Below are 16,338 nucleotides of genomic sequence, written 5' to 3'. Positions count from 1 at the left end.
TAAAATGGTAATGAGATGTATAAAGTCAGAAACAAAAAACGCTTTCCGACACTTTTGTATTGATAGATAACTATCAAATAAGTACGTACTTAGGACTTCTGCGTAGCCCCATTGAGAAATCAGCTGCGGTGCCTATCTACTTAACAACTGGTAAATAACCATCTGTTGAATTCTGCTGCATAAACAAATCCCCCAATATTTCCTTTATCTACATAACAATCATTATAATGTATGAATAACTCAACAAAAGCACACGACGTATTCGGTACCAGTTATTAATTTACTTCTCAAATCAATACTGTTACGTAGCGTCAATAACGACGCTCATGTAAAAAATACCAATAGAAACGATTCTTTGTTTCATAGTGTATAGACGGGTAGTCGGGTATGGAACAATCGTTGGCGAGTTCAGTGAAGCGACGCGTTCATTTCTACAGCAATATCTGGATACAGCCGGGGGTGGAGTAGACTGGATTATTAAAAAAATGCACGCTTGTAAAACTACCGTGTTTTGAGTACAATTCCCTTTGAGGAACTGAAATGCTCACTGAAAGGAAAGACTTTCTGTACCCACACGATAATAGTTCTTTTATCTTTGTAAACTGCACGATTAGTATAGGTGGAGAACCTTCACAACTGCACTAATCGTACTGCTCTTCGCCTTAATAACCACTAACCCCAAAGCGTGGGTTCAAATCCCAAATTATATATTGCGTGATCAGTAGGTACTGGTAAATATTATGAGTTTGGTTGTTAAATTATACTTTGCCATTTAGGAGTATGTTTATCAATTGTAAATTGTCCGATTACTATAGATCAAGATGTGTTAATATAAAAGCATACATATAGCCCGGTTCCCACTGCGAGCGGAGCGGAGCCATTAATGACTCCGTTACACTCGCAAGCGCTAACTGCATACTTGCCGACTATTTGTTGTCGGGAATACAAGTTTACGGGGTTAACAGTTTGCATAAATTTTCGTCAAATAGCTTTCTTCAAAATTTAAAAGCTTTTATAAAATATCACAAAGCTACTCCACGGCTCTTGTTGGCGTCGAAGTCACGGACATCTGACCACGATACCTGTTACAAAAGGAAAACTCTTCATTACGACACAAAGCGCGCCCGCCGCCTGCCGTCTAACTGAAGACGTAGGTACGTTATGGAAACCCATGGGACATTAATTACTGTTACAAGGGTTCTATCGCGTGAACTGGATAGGAGTTACGTAAGGGTTACGTAGGTTATCTTTTATAATTTTTTCATAGAAGTTATGGTTTCTCCTTTTTACCTTTTATAAAGTACTAGCTGACCCGCGCAACTTCGCTTGCGTCACATAAGAGAGAATGGGTCAGAATTTTCCACGTTTTTGTAACACTTTTTACTGTTACTCTGCTCCTATTGGTCGTAGCGTGATGATATAAAATATGCTATTTTTCACGAAAAATATTCTCAAAATTATTTATATCTCATAATATAACGAAGTCGCGCTAAGGCATATCCGCCATTAAAACAGTTGCCATGACAACGGAATTTTGTTATTTCAATGTCATTATAATATTGACTATTCGCGACTTAGTTCGCCACTTGAATTTTCCCGGAAAATGCGTAATTTTCCCGGGGTAAAAAGTAGCCTATGTCCTTTCTCGGGTATCAAAGTATCTCCATACCAAATTTCATGCAAATTGGTTCAGTAGTTTAGGCGTGATTGAGTAGCAGACAGACAGACAGACAGACAGACAGACAGACAGTTACTTTCGCATTTATAATATTAGTATGGATTTAATAAAGGTACCTTTATTCAGAGTTAAACGTTTTGGAACTGAATATGTGCCTGGGCAGGGGCATGTAATAAGATTCGGTACGCATGGTTGTCCGCGATTGTATCGCGTTTAGCTAAACCAATTTTGATGAAGCTTGTACTCTTGTACTCACGTCCATCCCATCAAGGAAGCAGGGGTCATGCAGCTTTCAATAACCTTTCCTCGTACCTACTTCCCACAGAATTATTGAAGTGTTTCCATTTCTTATAGAATAATACTTTCCTAAGCAAAGTTCCTCGTAATGATTGAAATGCCAAATGAAAACCACAAACTGAATTATTACATCAATTTATTTAATTAACTTCTAAACCAGTGTCATAATCTAATTATATGGGACAATCCATATAAGACATCTTAAAACTTACATGACTAAAACCTTACAGCATATTTTATACCGATAGATTTTCCTACTGAAAACGACAAAACATTAGGAAAATACATTTACAAACATTGACTATGATTTAATTTTAAACCACGCCGACTTCATTCAGTAGGTATATGAAAAGAAATATTTCTATATGAAAATAACATTTTTCATTGTATTTAAATAATACATGGTTCAATCTTAATATCAATGTTTTAATACAGAAAATTCACAGAATTTGCATATCCAGTCAGGGTACGAAATGATTTTGGAATGTCAATATTACCTAATAGCTGTGAAAATGTTCATGCTCATTTTATTAAATTTAAATTCAAAGGGATTTTAGTATGCTTTGGAAAGTAGTGATTTTGATAAGAGTAAATGATTATGTTATTACATAGTTCGCATAAAACGTGGATTTTAAATGTAAATCCTTTGGTTACTAGTTATTATTATCCAAATACTGGATGTATTGCTAACATTGAAAACAACATCAAATCAGCTGTATACAATTTACATGTTTGTAGCAACCTTTTGACAAAAACTACACATTGGATTTCTAGTTGTATGGCTGGGGCTGTTCTACACACAAATTATTATTTCTAAGTCCTCACTCATAAAACAAGGCCTCTAGACTTTAGAATTGTTCGAATACAATAACATTCATAGACGAACACATATTTTGAACTGCACTCTAAGGCTTTATTGAGAATGACGTCTTAGATAATATAATTATTGTGATATAAAAATATCTATTTAGCTACTCGTGTAGTCTCAGCCTCCCGTGTGACCTCCACGGGTCGGTTACAAAATCAAAACACTATTAATACCCATTGCACTATATAATACCACGCTGGTATCTGCGACTCTTTACCGTTATTTTCACCAACTCTGTCAACACTCGGAATAATAAACAAGGATTGTGTTTGCAAACGTCTATATTGTACAGACTCCGCAGTTTACCGGAAACCCCACGTCACGGCGAGAACACGTCGCCACTAGCCCAAATCATACCTCGCCAACGCGAACGTCTGACGTTAAATACATATTTGATATTGAAATTCTAATTTAGCTAACTTCTTCGTTGATAATAATCTACTATGTAGGAAAAGATATCCACGCTATTCAGTCGGTCGGAACGCCGGCGTTAGGGAGGATGTTCTGAGCTTAGGGATAGTACACGAAGAGAGCGTGGGGCAGGGTGGCGAAGCGCTAGTGTCTGGCGTCGCGGCGGTGGTCACGCTCGCGGTCGCGGTCCGCGGGCGGCGGGTCACGTTCGCGTCGCTCGCGGTACCGCTCGTCGTAGTACGGCGCCGCCGCCGTACGGGACTTTGCGCTCGCCGCTTCGCCTGCTCCGCTTTCCGCCGCTGGCTCTACGGGCGACTTACGCGGCCTGATACAAATGACATTACGTTAGGACTTCTGATAAGTAAATAAACTTCTCAAAGTTATAGAATATCAGTGACTGATACAGCAACATAAAGACTTATTTTACATGTATAACTTGAGAGCAATATCAATGTTACAAGCTCACCTTTCCTCCCGACTGTGTCCCCTATTGTAATGATCGGCACGTTCCCTCTCCCTGGAACGAGACCGGTCACGTTCACGCTCACGATAATCCCTGTAATATCTGTGAAAGAACAAAAAAACTGCATATTAACATAACGTCTTAACAAATTAACCAGGCGTAGAACAGACAAATGTAGAATGTATCAGTTGCAATCACGCGAGAACAAAAACATCGAGGAATTTCACGTCAAACTTATTGGCCAGTGTCAAAGCCAAGTAAATGTTAGTAATACAGTAAGGGAGACAGCGTTTATCCCGTTGTAGATAACCATGCACGTGTTAAGTGACACTTACGCATCACGGTCGCGTTCGCGGTCACGCTCTCTCGACCTTTCCCTGTACCTGTAATTAAGGGAATACCATCAGTAACCTGTGTGAACCGTTTATTTCAATACCATACGAGTTACGCAAGCATACATCTGAAATCGTTGACGACGAAAACGCGAAAAAAGTAGGATTTCTAGAAGAATACAGAAGCAACTAAGATAATTGGCGACTGATACATTTTACATTCAGTTCTGAAACAGAAACTACGTTTCTATAAGTGTTTTGGTATCTTTCTAGTTCAGGATAGAGCAATTTCTAAAATTCTGTTAAGTGATTAATTGTCACTTTCTTCGACAGTATACTCAGGAATTGCTAAATCGCAGGAAATTATGTTCTACACTTAATTGTACAGTAAATGTAGGAAGCCTTTTAGCTAGGTTAATGTTACTTTACAGAGCACGTTCTACTGAGCATATATCTGCAATCCGCATCCTGCTAAATTTTAAGAGAAAGCTTTCAGGCACCGAGATTGCTGAGAACCTCGTTCATTAATACTGTAGGCGTGACTTACAGCTATCTACTTTAACTAGCTAAAAACTCCACTCGATTCATACAGGTAAGATCACCAGCAGTAATTCCTGTGGAAGAGTAGAACACCCGTATACCTGAAAACAGTTGTATACATATATTACCTGTCTCGTTCCTCTCGGTCGCGAGATCTGTCGCGGTACCGGCTGGCGGAGCGGTCACGGCGCCGTGGTGCACGGTGATGGGCGCGAGCGTCGCGGTCGCGTGACCGTGATCGTCTGGAACGTTCGCCGCTTCCGTACGACTTGGTCTCCACGCCGTGAAGCGTGTCTTGCAGCGACGAGATCAGGATCTTGCAGCGGTCGTCGTGCGCCACCTGAAAATAAAATAGTATTATTAAACTGCACTAGAAAAACAAACACAACATCTAACGACCTGATATGATCACACCGAACATAGAAAAAGACAAGAAATACATAGAAATGTGTTTACTTTACCTTGCTCTGCTTGATAAGCGATATAGCAGTGACGAGCGTCTCGATGGCGGAGGCGTACTCCCCGGCGGCCGCGTCGCTCACAGCCCGCGCGATGGCACTGGACGACACGGTGCGGTTGCGCGACATGACCTCCTCGAACTCCGCGTCGCTGATGCCGCTGTGTGCCAGCGGGAGCGCCCCGCCCAGTGGTGCGCCGTGGTGCCCGCCTCGACCCGGCTCCGCCGCGGGAGGATAGTTCTACAAACAAATAAGACGGTCGGATGAAATGTATCACATAGTTCTACTTTTTTCTCTGAGAAAGCATTAAGACGTATAGTGGAAATGGATAATTATATTGGAAGAGAACCTGTGCTAAATACTAAAAGTCTATCGATTTTAAAGGTTATAAATTGGATGCCGTAAAAGTTTACCTGTGGCGGTCTTCCGTAAGGTTGCCTTGCAGCAGGTGGTGGTCCTTGCGTTGGAGGTGGCGCGCCGTGCGCCGGGTGACCGTATGGAGCTCCGGGACCTGAACATTATAATTATTGTAGTATGTCTCCATAAACTCTTATACTTGTGCTAAATCTTCACATTCAACAAAAATATCATTTAATACTCATCTAGATGTATAATTCGATAGAATAGTATGAAATTGTTAATGTAAATTGAGGACTGCTCTCTAGAATTCCACAACAACTATTCGACACACAATTTTGAGGATAAACAAGCTGTGACGTATCCAGAATTATGTTAACATTTGTGACACTTTCTGTCTTGCTATACACTGCCAGCCCAGTATTCAGCTACGTGTACGGCGTAGCGAAGCTGGTGCTGAAAGCATACATACCAGGTGGTCCGGGCTGCGGCGGCGGCTGAACGGTCGGCGCGGGCTGCACGGGCGGTTGTTGCGCGAAGAACGCGGGGTTGACGTGCGGGGCCGGCGCGCCGCCACCCACGCCTGCGACAATAGACACATATCGTTATGTATGGACCCACAACTACTACTATGATATGATATTGAGTGAAATGAGTGGACTTCTAGCGATATGAATAGTTTAAAATCTCGTATTCATTCATAAGTGTACTATTACAATACCAAACTCGTATTCATTTATAATTATTGTACTATCACAAAATTATAAAGACAGCAGTGCAAGCCTAACATCGCCTTAATAACACGACCAGACCCTTGCCCGTGCTCTTGCGGACGGTATTTGATTTTTATAAGACTACTTTAATGGGAATTGAACCCTTTTTAACCAGTGTAAGAATACTCTAATATAGAACAAAATCTTTCTTGTTGAAAATTGAAAATAGAGATTTACAATGGACTTTGTCAGTTTATAACTAAATATGAAACTGAGAACAACTTACATAAAATGCGTAAACTACTCTTCAAACCTTGTAGGCATAAACAACCAAAAAATACAAGAAAAATATACGCTTAGCATTAGTATGTTAGACACGATTCAAATTGATTTGAAATCAGCTTCAGTTTTCTGATCATTTCAATGTTTTTTTCAATTGAATTCTCTAATAAACCAATTGTATGTTGCCAGAATATTATACTTTTCATTGCCAATATAAAAAATACGAATTAAATTTTAACGCCTGGCGCCTGGAGCTACATCTTATAAGTCAGGCAGACAATAAGTGGGCACGGAAATGAAGGTTTCGTGGCACTTATTGTTAAAAGGTAATTAAAATTTTGATGATGATTGAAATGATTTTGATCGCATGAAAACTGTTGGTATATTCGGAATATCTCGTGTTAGTAAAGTGAGTATGGTATATAAAAAGAGAGATGTGTGCGTACCTGGGTATGGAGGCATACCTGCGTGGTGCGGCAGTGGCGCCGGGCCACGAGCCGCGCCCATCGCGCCGTGCCCCCCGTGCCCGCCGTGCCCGCCGTGGGCCCCGTGCGGGGGCGGCAACCCTCCCGCGCCGCCCTGGAATGGAAGTGGTGCGTTCTAGAACATGTACAACTTATTATGTCACAACACAACACATTTAAACATACATAGTACAGATTACATAATAGTCATTGCAAAGCCTGTTGCTCCCTTATCAACGTATTTTCATGTAGTTTTTCAGTCTCGTGCGACAATGAGTTGCGCCATTTAAACTAAGGACAATGAATCAAAACTCCCGTAGTGGGATTCGAACCTCTAACCCATCACTCTAGATCTGATCAGCAGTAGTTCTGATTTGAGATGATCAATTGACTCATGACGGAATTAATATAATATAATGACGTGAATTTTTAAACGTTAAGCAGTATTACTAACCGGGTGCGGTGGCGGCATTTGATGTGGGAGCTGGTGTTGTGGTGGACCGTACTGCGGCGCAGGATGCGGCGGCAGCTGCTGCGGGGGTCCGCGAGGGCCCCAGTCCGGGCCAGGACGACCCCCGGGGCCTCCGGGACCACCAGGGCCGCCGGGACCGCGCTGCAACTGCGGTGGACCTTGGAACTAAGTCAGAGAAAAAGCATGTTTAAATCATTGTCTGAAAAATATATTTTTATTCAGCTTTATTATTGGAGTTGATTTCAGTATCTGATATGTTTCTCCCCATATCTATCCAACTATCCCTAATGTCTGCTTTGCATGTTGAATTCATATTAACAGCGCCTGAATGACTTTTACAAATTATTATCATGAAATGGTATCGTGTCAAGTTCTTACCTGCATCGGAGGACCTCTTGGCGGTGGTCCTTGATGCGGAGGTGGCCCTTGGTGTGGCAAATGATGGGGCGGTGGGCCCTGGTGCTGTGGCAAGTGGTGCGGGGGCCCATGGGGTGGGCCATGTGGGCCGTGGGGCCCGTGTGCGTTGCCCGCAGGCCCACGCAGCTGGTGATGCGGAGCGCCACCGCCCGGCATCATCATACGAGGTCCATTGGGGCCTGGACCATTTGGTCCGCCGCCGAAGAAATCTGATTGAGTGATATGGCGTTGTGTTAATTGTATCGTAATTGTTCATCAAGAACATTCTTTTATGTTTATATTGAGGTGCAACGCAGACGACCGACTATCCTTGCGCTGCACCAAATGCGCGTATACATTTACAGAAGATTTTTTTAGGAGTGCTTTACCAAAGAGTAAAAACGTGACGCTATAACCGATTTTAAGTATTTATTTCTGAACTAAGTAATTTTTACAGTGAATGTAGATACCTACGTAGTTTAGTGAGCTGAATATGAAGTCTTATTTCTTGGCACCAATTTATTTTGTTAGCAAAGAATAATTATTTTAGTGTCTTCTTTATTTTTATAGCTCTTTCCTAAAATAGTTACAATGATATTTATTTACCTCCGGGATGTGGTCCAGGCGGGCCGCCTGGGTGTGGTGGTCCCCTCATGCCCGGGTTGTTAGGGCCCGGGGGCGTTGACCTAGTCTTTGACTGACTTTCAAACTGGTTCAGTGCCTGTAAAATACACGCTTTTGCTGTACGCGCTCATACTTTCTTGAATACATAAACAAGGGGCCTATTCAAACCAGTTGAAAACGAGTTTGAAGCAAACTTTTTACTAAAGGGTAGCTTTCGCTCGCTATTGCAGACTAGTAGTAGTGTTCACCGGTACATGAAACAATCCTCATTCCCTCATAAAATGAGATCTCCGGTAACCTTGACAAAACCATCTTTGTACACAACAATTTTGGCTCATATACAGCATGCAATATTTCAAGTATGGATCGAAAGAAATTCCCATACTCTAGTATAGGTACGCTCATTCTGAGCAAGTCATTGTAAGATCAGGGCCCAGCCAAGTGCAATTTGCTTTTTATAGCTGCGAATGGGACTCGCTATTTACCTGTTTGGTTGGTAAAGTGACGACTGGGTGTTGTCCGTGTATCTCTTTCTTGGGTAGACGGTCCAGAACCATCCGAATAGACTGATCAGAGCCAAGCGATATGACGCAGAAGCCCTTCGATTGTCCATTCGCCCTATTCTCGAAGAACTTCACGTCTTGGAAATCGGTAACGCCAATGTCTGCGACAGCGTTAGCAATGTCCTGGTCCGTCGCCCACTGTAAAAAGGTGTTATCCAAAACTAAACCACGATACAAGTTGAAACCCTAACAGATAAGTTGCATACATACGTGAATGAGCCATCTGGGACTAGGCGTTAGGACCCGCGTCCAACACATACCTTTCACATTCCACGCGTTATAAAAACCGCCGTAAAACTAAGTCACGGATTTACGATAGTGGCAATGCGCCTAAGTACTAAGTTGCGTAATGTGAAAGCAAGCAAAAAATTACGTGTCACTCAATGATTTTCCGAAACCTATGCTTGTTTGTAATCTGATACGTCCGTTACCGAGGAGCCTACTACTGTTGGATTTGATTAAATATAACTAATTAATTTGCTTTTCTTTATCAAAAATAGGCGTCGTTTCACTCGTTTATGAACAGGTGACGTCGGGAGAAAGGAAACAGTTTTCTTTGTTACCATGTGTTTATTGTCATTCTTCAGTTATCACAGATATTGGCAGTATCAGTATCAAGATAATATAAATGTGGCAGTTCGCAAAACTGCTGAAATTCCATCACTCTCATACGGGAAACGAGATCCTTCTAAACAATAGGAAGGAAGATTAATTCACTTTACAAGGATTCAATATCTTTAGACATTATATTAGGTTTTACATTGTTGAGTTGCATTAAGACTTAATTTATTGAAAACCAATAATATAGAAGTTAGTTATAAATACACTAAACAAGACTTTAATCTAACGTACAAAATATTTAGAAGCAGGGAGATGTTACATTATAGTATTTTAAATAGGGATAAGTTACATAAATTATATGATTATTTAATTTAGCATTATTACAATTTATGTATTTATGCTATATCAACCATCTGCCAATAATATATTACAGGGGACGAAATACGGCGATATCCTTGTCATACAAACCTAATAAACTAAGGAAAATGTGATACAAAGTTTTTATAGACATAAATATACGTTTCCACGACGCGATATATAAACGATTTCACTGATGGTTGTACATAACTGAATTTATATACTACCACACCATTATAATTATGCGTAAATATTTTTTGTGTTTTTTATCTAAATTATAATACATTCTCGACCGAAAAGATACAAATTTTAGAATAACGCGATACATAATGTCAATCCCATAAATTGCACCTCTGACGTTGAACATTTGAACAATTTACGCCAATTTATTAATAGTACATTTGCTTACAACAACAAAAAAAATTGGACATGTTCCAAACGCAAACAGCACAGACACAATGCGTAATACATCTGTCTGATATAATACCAACAGAAAAGAAAAACAATAAAAAAAAAATATCAAATTAAAGACACAAGTGGCTACATAATAACGCGAAACAAGCTCAAACATCTTACCTCTGAAAACCTGATAAAGAAAATCATTAGTTAAGTGTAATACATAGTCAACCAAATCAGAATATTGGGCAACATGCAATTGGAATTTGTCTTTATTGTATCATGCAATTTGTCCCAAGATTCCGATTATCATGTGACAAGCATTTTGAAACAGGCAAGTAACACTATATCACTACTTTTAAGAAATAATACTTATTTTGTTTGTAATGCCCTCTCTATACCCGCCAAACTATTGTATAGCCTACACATAATGTGACACATATATTTCTATGTTATTCACTAAAGCCATGTAAAACGAAGTAACGATAACAGACAACCATATCGACAATATTTCACTTCTATTAAGTGGTGTCATACAGAACACAGTATTTATTAACCAAATTTGTGCTAAGACATAGTGTTTGTTTCATAAAGCAATAATTAGGAATTGTGTAGTTAACATGTACTCACTGTGAAGGGTATGCTATATGTTACATGAGCTAATATATAAATAAATATAAATTATTCATTCATCGTCTTTCATGATTCAAAGTCAAGTCATAAAAGATAAGAAGATTTACAAAGGTAGAAAACAATATAATTGCGTGAGCTTGGTTGAATGACAGTATAAATGTCATAGAAACATGATTGTTTTGTTCTATACTTTTGTAAAACATAATCTAACTCTCTTGCCCAATCATACTAAATATTTTTATCCTATTATCACAAAGACAGTATCAATAACTGTCATCATCAACAATGCAACACATCAAAGAGATATTTACAATAGCGTTTGTTAGGTCTGTACACTTTGTACATAAATAGGCATGTGAACTAAAGTAAAATGATCACATACATGCTTATAAATAATAATTTGTAGTATGAATTTTCTTTGACAAATGGGGTTCGCTACTTCATCTTTGAATTAATATTGATACATAAGAAATGATAATATGAAACTATATACAGAGTATTAAACAAATTCCTATGGACAGCCATCACAAAAATAAATATATAATTTCCTAATGAAATTCATAACTATAACTAATCTTGTTATTGTGTTATTTTGTTACGTAAAGTGTGCAAACCATTATATCTGTCATATTTCCATTTGCAAATATCTCTTTGTCAAGTATTGTATCACTATAAATATCAAATTAATAAATAAAAACATGAAAACAATTGAATAAGTTAAGAAAATATCACAAGTTAAACATTCTGCAGGAAGCAGAATAACATGGTACAAAATCTAGGAAAAAATCTTGTGTAGATTTTCTCCTTGATTAGGTGCAAAAATAAATTAAGAGTATTCATTATTAGAGTAAATATATTCACACAGCTTTAGATAGCTGATGATGATCATAAATTGATAGTGGAATAGCAGCCATGTGAACAATTTACAGATTCTAAAGTATTCATATTATATTATTTTTTCATAATAGAAGCAAAAACAAGTTATTATATTATTTTTAAAACATAATTTCAGTGTTCTACAGTATCTCTAAAGACAGTATAAACAGTATGTTTAATTTTTATTTTACACATGAAATACCTAGGAACAAAGGGAAGACTTATTTTGAATTAACAACATGTGTATGAACAAGTTTGTCAATATTACAACAGAATATTTAAAATATATATTACACACAAAATAAGCATTTTAAATTATTAAGTTTCTATATATTGATGACATTGATCAGATAACATTACCATAACAAAAAATTCTTCCTTGTTTTTGCTTCACAATGTTGAGTATAGCAAAATTATGGATGAAGACATTGCCTTACTATACTGTAGCATGTAGTAGTAACTTAATCACAGAACTTTGCTATACTACAAATTCAATATTTCATTTTAATTTTAGTATAGATATTTAGCCAAACAAATAATTCTTGGACCTTATTTCGAAGCCAATTAATATGAACAGACTAGAAACTTTCTATAATAATAATTTCAAAAAAATAAAGTCCACAATATTAATGTGCTGCTGTGCAATATTGGAACAAATACACAGATGCACATAATAATATACTAGAATATTGTAGCAACCAAATGAAATTGAAAATGCTTAATTCCAGGCAAAGGAAGCCTATAAAAAATATTTAACCAGTAAAATGCTAACAAGAAATATTATCATAATAAAGAAAATATAGGAAATTGAGGGACCAGCTTGTTATTTTAGAACAAGTGTTGGATAACCTATGTAAGGTGTCAGCAAGTTTATGAAAAGTTTGTCCAATCATTAAGTTAAATTGCTACATAGATTTAAACAAGTGGTAAACCAGTCATAATTATTACGATAAAGGTATAATCTGCGTTATGAATGAGTGATAGTCTCATTCTCAGTATGCACATATGAAGCAGATAAAGCTAAAGATACATAGAAATTACTGCAATTCAATTACATAATTTCATTTGGTTGCCCTAACAAAAGAACTGCCGTCTTCTTACAGATTTTGTTACCAGCAAGTATAATACATAATGTTAACACTAAGTTGAACTAATATTATTTGTCAATACTTTACATGTGTTATTTTGTGTAACAACAAATTTTGATATCAATTTAATGCGTAAACATGTGATTACTAACATTAAAAAATAACATGAGCATATTTTGGTATATTCTATTGACATACATTATAAAATTATAAGATACATTCCTTGTCTTTTACCGAAATGATAGATAAAGTCAATGTAATCTTGCTACACAATGAGCCGAGTTTGATCCAAGCACAAATTATACGTGTTTGTTTTGTATACAAAATATGACACACTTGCACTTAGTCCAAACCCGATCTTATTCATTATTTCTCGGAAACAGCTTTTACTCACAAACACTTTATTCTAACTTATGTAAAACAATTAGGTATAGATGCCTAAATGCTTAGTAACAAAATCTGAACGGTGGACGGCAGCTCTGTAGATACCCATTTTTCTCGTTACCAGGAGAAAAACAGACATCAAAACAATGAAACAACTTTCCTATATTTACATTATAATCTAAATGAAACAAAATCATGTACAAACCCAAGTTAGATTGCCGACGTATAGTTGAAAACGGCGGCCATGATGGCCGTGGCTTGGTGCGTTGTTGTGATACGGAACGTTGCCGTTGGTCTCCTCCGGTGGATGCGAATGCTGTGGTGCCGCTGAATTCGGTGGTCCATCTCCATCTTCAGGTTTCGACGGCGGCGCAGCAATCACGTCATCGTACAAATCCACATTTTCACCGCCGAACTCGTCCTGAAGAGACGGCACACAAATGATTAAATTACATATAATTAGGAAAATCCAGTACGCCGGAATTAATTGAAGCATTAACTTCACAGTTTAAATACTGCATCCGCAGTAGTTTACAGACCTGGCGATTGAAATCAGATTCAATATCATCGGCGTACAAATCTATATCCACGCCTCCATCCGCCATTTTGCGAATTACTGAGCGCGCAGCGGAAGAAAGCTAGTGACGTACGGAACTAATGTCAGTTTGAGAAATCAATAGCAGCATTAGCAGCACCAATTATTGCTAGCTCTATGAAACTTTAATATTTTTATATTTACAATAAAATTTAAATATATGTAATAAATTTTGTTATAATTTTCATTTATACCAAAAAACAAACAGTGAAACTTTACAGTCATCCACAATACAATTATTTTTATCTTATAATAAAAAATTCAAAACTCAAAGACAATATAAATCCACCCAGGCTATTACCGAGGTATCTATTTATTTTCAAAACACTATACACAAACACAGCGACTGACAGAAGCTAACTTGATCTTATCTTAAACTTATCTGTACAAAATTGTGATGTAATAAAAATTAATTAGTTTAAATAACTATGCTAAATATTGCTTAAAAAAATTTAATCAAAAAATAATATATAGTTGAATCGAATTCGTACCAATAAGCATATTGGGTAAATATAAACAGATGGCGTTCTTGAGTCTGTGGGCCTGTCAACTTCTTAATAAACCGCACAATATGTTAGTCTCAAAATTTGATGTTTTCAGTACAAACTTCAGCAATTTTTTCCACTTCGGCTAGCGATATAAATATGATTAAATTTATTTATTGTAAGCATTATCATGCTCAAGATACCTACGCTTGCTTGCGATGCTAATAAAATAATTGTTTTATTGACTACAGTGCCATCTGTTGAAAATTCAATTAATGTTTTTCAAGGCCGTTGTTTGTTATTGTATAGAGCTGCCCTCTAGGAATCATGAAGGAACTACTAGTGTCATAGATGGCATGCGCGGGGCGAGAGGCGGGAGGGACGTCATCCATCCCTCGCCATTTTCCGTCAAGCTCAACTCAATCAAGTTAGCTTCTGTCAGTCGCTGTGTTTGTGTATAGTGTTGTGAAAAATTATCTGTGTCGATGAATATCAATGGGAAATCGTGCTGATTACGACTCCAAACGATGGGTCGATTATTGTGTTTGTGGCTTTGATGCATCTCTCGATCAGTGATAATGGCCAAGTGATTGGTAAAGTGGAGTGTTTTGTGTCGTATGCTGGGCTCTCACGGCAACTGTGAGATCCTTTCTCTGGATAAATCGTCCCCACGACGACGTCAGAACACAGAACAGAAAGGTGACACACCATGTCGGCGAAAAACATACCTGGAGATAAGGTATGTTGTGAGTTGGCTACGTTGCCCAGCATTTTTGGCCGTAAAGGTCATATTTTTTTATTACAAAACTCGCTCCTTTCTCTCTTTCCTGCGGCCAGTGTTCACATTTTCACAGAAATTTTACAGATTCTTAGATTAAGTGTAATATAAATTTGACATTTCGAGTTTTTTAGTTTTCCAAAAAAACTAATTTACTTAGTATGAAAGTTGTCTCTGCATTCCTCTCTCTGTTGCTCTCCCTATTCACAACATACATTTTACATCAAATTTCAATTTACTAATAAGAAAAAAATCAAATAAGATAGTATATTAAATGTTCAGTACGTACACAGAATAGTAAGCATATGTAAAATTATACTATAGTAAACACAAATTTATCCTGTTGAACAATACATTGTATATATTTCAAATAATATAGGGAATAACGGTATGTAGGTATTTACTATTCATCTACTTTAAATTTGAAATAATTATTATTAACCTCATAATATAGGTATGAATTGTGTAATAATACTCAATACCTAGGACCTAGTTAACTTCCTAACTCATCAGGTACATAATTATCAATACTACTGGCATGCTCTACATCAGGGTACTCAGCCACCTACTAACTTTATTAAACAAAAATACCTAGGTAATAGTGTTAGGTATTGAGTGTTGCATTTAATTATAATGTTATAAATAGGTACATACCTCATATGTAATGAAAAATCTCCTCTCTATCAATAAATATTATAAAACCTAATGCCTTAGTCAAGCAAGTCTCACATTCAATTGATGACTGAAAAAACAATTTAAGTATTAATTTGAAAAAATGATACAGGCAGGCATATAATAACAAACGAAGATACCTAATTAGATATCAACTCTATAAAGTCTTGATTATCTCTGCCTCATTTTTTTAAATTGTCTTTGAATCATTCTCTTCTGGTATGAAGCTAATTGAACCTGCGGGCTGTAATAAGATGCTATCATGACATGTTATTGTTTAAATTATTCTCACAGTTATAACTCATTGAGTAGTTAATCCTATTAAGTATAATTTAAATGAAATTAATACCAATAGGTATTGGAAATCAGTTGTTTTAAAAGAGCAGGCTGTATTTTATTGCGGTGAATGATTTAGTAAGAACAATTGCCAAGGTATGTCAAGAAAGACCTTACCTTAAGCCTTATTATGATGACTTATGATTATTAATTGACTAAACTAAGTATATACATAATATACCTGTAGGTCTCTGTATGATATAAATGTATACTTACATAGGTCAGTTTTATTGATTTTTTTTAATAAATCCCTAGTAAC

At 37.2% G+C, this 16,338-nt stretch overlaps 2 protein-coding genes across 8 annotated transcripts in view; one reads left to right on the top strand and one right to left on the bottom strand.

Moving 5' to 3' along the window:
- Positions 1 to 2,094: 2,094 nt before the first annotated feature.
- On the bottom strand, positions 2,095 to 13,890 carry Cpsf6 (cleavage and polyadenylation specificity factor subunit 6). Of its 7 annotated transcripts, none has more exons than XM_076126249.1 (15): positions 13,753 to 13,890; positions 13,419 to 13,634; positions 8,841 to 9,056; positions 8,338 to 8,452; positions 7,714 to 7,961; positions 7,318 to 7,500; positions 6,864 to 6,999; positions 6,404 to 6,430; positions 5,877 to 5,987; positions 5,461 to 5,558; positions 5,051 to 5,287; positions 4,718 to 4,929; positions 4,053 to 4,100; positions 3,721 to 3,819; positions 2,095 to 3,579 (listed from the first exon to the last, which is right to left on the bottom strand). In XM_076126249.1, exons 1-15 carry the CDS (start codon positions 13,816 to 13,818, stop codon positions 3,399 to 3,401), a joined length of 2,193 nt encoding a protein of 730 aa, XP_075982364.1. In that variant the 5' UTR covers positions 13,819 to 13,890; the 3' UTR covers positions 2,095 to 3,398. The 7 variants fall into 7 exon arrangements, with proteins under 7 accessions (XP_075982364.1, XP_075982366.1, XP_075982365.1 ...); XM_076126251.1 differs by having other exon boundaries at positions 6,864 to 6,978; XM_076126250.1 differs by lacking the exon at positions 6,404 to 6,430 and having other exon boundaries at positions 6,846 to 6,999.
- Positions 13,891 to 14,658: 768 nt separating this feature from the next.
- The window catches only part of UBL3 (ubiquitin like 3), a 165,117-nt gene continuing 163,437 nt past the window's right edge, over positions 14,659 to 16,338 (top strand). The window contains exon 1 of the mRNA XM_076125785.1: positions 14,659 to 15,032. Coding sequence (XP_075981900.1) covers positions 15,003 to 15,032 — 30 coding nt within the window. The 5' untranslated portion in view covers positions 14,659 to 15,002. The remainder of the gene's footprint in view (positions 15,033 to 16,338) is intronic.

This window comes from Anticarsia gemmatalis, chromosome 18, assembly GCF_050436995.1.
Source record: "Anticarsia gemmatalis isolate Benzon Research Colony breed Stoneville strain chromosome 18, ilAntGemm2 primary, whole genome shotgun sequence".
Classification (NCBI taxonomy): Eukaryota; Metazoa; Arthropoda; class Insecta; order Lepidoptera; family Erebidae; genus Anticarsia; species Anticarsia gemmatalis.
Note: the sequence above shows the minus strand (reverse complement) of the source record. Positions and strands in the feature narration are given on the sequence as shown.

What these genes read in the sequence shown, in the direction of transcription:
- Cpsf6 (XM_076126249.1), bottom strand. Translation starts at nt 13,818, where the DNA reads ATGGCGGATGGAGGCGTGGATATAGATTTGTACGCCGATGATATTGAA. An exon ending in AATCTGATTTCAATCGCCAG is followed by an intron (nt 13,635 to 13,752) that starts GTCTGTAAACTA and finishes CCGTCTCTTCAG; the next exon opens with GACGAGTTCGGCGGTGAAAA. An exon ending in CGCTTATCAAGCAGAGCAAG is followed by an intron (nt 4,930 to 5,050) that starts GTAAAGTAAACA and finishes TTTTATTTTCAG; the next exon opens with GTGGCGCACGACGACCGCTG.